The sequence below is a fragment of the Nansenia antarctica genome (genome assembly GCF_963989245.1).
Source record: "Nansenia antarctica genome assembly, chromosome: 10".
Classification (NCBI taxonomy): Eukaryota; Metazoa; Chordata; class Actinopteri; order Argentiniformes; family Microstomatidae; genus Nansenia; species Nansenia antarctica.
In genome coordinates, this window is record NC_137680.1 from 33,490,279 (window position 1) to 33,493,394 (window position 3,116).

Consider the following 3,116-nt stretch of genomic DNA (forward strand, 5'->3'; position numbering starts at 1 on the left):
CCAAAGCTTTCTGTGTGACCATCAGCATCACCAAACTGTGACATGATAACAAAACGTCAGGGCACCTAGCTAAGGTCGTGGCATTACCTCTAACATCACATGAGCACAGTTTTAAATCACCTTTCACCCTGCTTTCACCTTTCACCCTCCACTTCCTCATAATGTTTGGCTGGTTATATTCCCACGTTTGCTTTAAATGAATAGAAGTAGTTTATATTAGAATCAACTTTATTGTCATTGCAGAGTAAAAGTACCAGACAACAAAATGCAGTTTAGCTTCTAACCAGAAGTGCAATATGGTATGTGCAAAAGTAGTATTGTAAACGACAGTAGTGTAGAGGGTGAAGAGTGATCACATTGACCACGAGTGTGCAACCAGCAGTAGTGCAAAGGCTAAATTGGATTATTCATGTTTAATTTCATCAAGTCTCCAATGACAATAAAACATGGTCATGGTCTGTAGCTGTAGCAGCAGCAGCAGTGGGGTTAGTGGTGGTGTCCTCCAGCAGGGGATTATAGAGCTCCACATCCTGGGTGTTCTGAAACATACAGTAGGAGCGTAGTGAGAGATTACTATAAGGACAGACTTTGTAAGAGAGGATTATTATTTAAAGGAAAAAGTAGTTATGAAAAAAAGCAAAGGGTTTGAAAAGAAAGGAGTTGACAAACTGCCTTAAAACATCTCCCTCCTCTGCCATAGATGTAACCCTAATATTTTTATTGTTGCATTTCTAACATTGATCTAGACAGCGGGGGGGTTATTCCATCAGTCACTAAAGGAAAAATCCAGGCTTATTTGATAAGTCTCGTGAATCTCCTGAGACTTATCAAAATAAGGTTGGATTTTTTAAATAAATCTCATGGGATTTATCAAAATAAGCCTGGATTGTCCTTTAGCGACATCGATGGAATACCCCCCAGGAATGGAGACGGGGAACTGAGAGGGAGAGCAGACTGGACTCCCAGACCCGGCCAGAGAACCCAGGACTTTCGGGGAGGGCATATTATGTGAGGAATCGTCAGGTGCATTATTACTAAGCCACAAGAAACATCAACAAACACTCTCTGTTTTATACATTTCAACTCAGTACTCTGTCAAATGGGTATTTTACTTCTCATCAACTCATCCCATTTGCTCTAACACAGGTTTTCTGTTCATACCTCTTTCCCCTCCTTTTGGTTCTTGTACAAAGCCTTGATGCTCAAGACAACAGAGCTGATGGTGACACACAGCTGGAGGACGGCAAGGACGATCAGCACGATGACCAAGCCTTTCAGCAACCCCTGAGGGAAATACATGTGTAATATTCATCAGGACAGAGCGGTCACCTGATGTTGACCGGATGTCATCAATTTCACCTTCTCAATCACAATACGATGCAGCCATATTGAATTGTAATTCAAATTAAATCAAAAGCAAAGTTGATTTGTTATGTGCACAGGAAACAGGATGTTCACAGTGCACAGGCACGCTTGCGTGCGCACACACACACACACACACACACACACACACACACACACACACACACTCACCACTGCCATCTCTTTGGCCTCCAAGCATCTCTCATTTATGATAGTTGGATATGGTGTCGGCTGGTGTCGCCTCCAGTTCCAGTCCTCCCTACAGTACTGGGTAAATCTGTTATAACCATACTTGATCAGCCCTAGAGCTCTAGCATACTTCACAATAGCAGTGATGGCCAGGCCAACTCCAACCAGGTTCGCCAACACATTGATGCCCACCTAAAGTACAAGAGTACAGACAATTACATACATACACACATACATACATACACACATACATACACACATACATACATACATACATAAATACCATATGGTGTTTTGTGACATTGACACAGGAGTGCTCTACAGTATTTCCTGAATACTTGACAGACATGTTCTTTGGAAAAACTGACGCTTTATTAGCCTCTTTTCACAGGTGACATATTTCCGACACAACACCTGTTATCCCTACAGTATATTGGCATTCTGAGGTCGGAGACGCAAATAAAAGACCCAATGTGATTGGATCTTCCTTGAAACACAGAAGACAGCATTTTATTGAGCCTGAAAGCTCCTCCCTCATGTATTATTTTGTTCATGTTTGTCCTAGAGTTGTCTACTAAAGCTACAGTAGTTAGTTCGTTAGAAGCAAGCAATGAAGATGTCCAACAGTCTACAAAACAAAAGTCTTGTTGCTGGTATGCTCGCTTATGATATCTAATTGGTGCCACACCAACGGCCCACCCATATCTAACTGCCCAGTAACCAATGAACAAGCTATATTTGACACTACAGAGTATGAAATGTGTGAAGTGCACTGAGTCTGTCATCATCATCTGTAAATATCCCGAAGAAAAGCACGGTGAGCTGCCTAAACGACTACCGCCCGCCCCGGTGGCACTCACACCAATCATCATGAAGTGCTTCGAGAAACTAGTCCAGGCCCACATAGTCACACGCCTCCCGCCCAACCTGGATCCATACCAGTTCGCCTACAGAGCCCACAGGTCCACAGAGGACGCCATCGCGACGACTCTCCACTCCACTCTATCCCACCTGGAGAGGGGAAACAGCTACGCGAGACTGCTCTTTGTGGACTTCAGCTCTGCCTTCAACACCATCCTTCCAGACAGGCTAGTGACCAAACTACTAGACCTGGGACTATCACACTCTATATGTGCATGGATCAAGGACTTCCTGTCCGACCGCCCCCAGAGGGTGCGGGTGGGCTCCCACACCTCTACAGCCCTCAGACTCAGCACTGGGTCCCCCCAGGGCTGCGTGCTAAGCCCCATCCTCTACAAGCTCTACACCTACGACTTCACCCCCGTCCACCCCAGCAACTCCATCGTAAAGTTTGCAGACGACACCACCGGGGTGGGCTGCATCTCGGGGGGGGACGAGGCGGCGTACAGGGATGAGGTAGAGCAGCTGAGCAAGCTGTGCAAGGTTAACAACCTGCTGCTGAACCAGTCAAAGACCCAGGAAATCATCGTGGACTTCAGGAGGAAAAAATCTGAGGTCCAGCCCCTGCTCATCGACGGAGAGAGCGTGGAGAGAGTCTCAACCCTCCGATTCCTGGGGGTGCACATACAGGATGACCTGTCCTG

At 45.8% G+C, this 3,116-nt stretch overlaps 1 protein-coding gene across 1 annotated transcript in view; it reads right to left on the reverse strand.

The window, feature by feature from the left end:
* Positions 1 to 245: 245 nt before the first annotated feature.
* Positions 246 to 3,116, reverse strand: part of LOC308166896 (uncharacterized protein) — a gene marked incomplete at its 5' end in the record, with an annotated part of 5,072 nt that continues 2,201 nt past the window's right edge. The window contains 3 exons of the mRNA XM_080541221.1: positions 246 to 539; positions 1,162 to 1,284; positions 1,534 to 1,743. Of these exons, the coding sequence (XP_080397347.1) occupies positions 423 to 539; positions 1,162 to 1,284; positions 1,534 to 1,743 (450 nt within the window). The 3' untranslated portion in view covers positions 246 to 422. The remainder of the gene's footprint in view (positions 540 to 1,161; positions 1,285 to 1,533; positions 1,744 to 3,116) is intronic.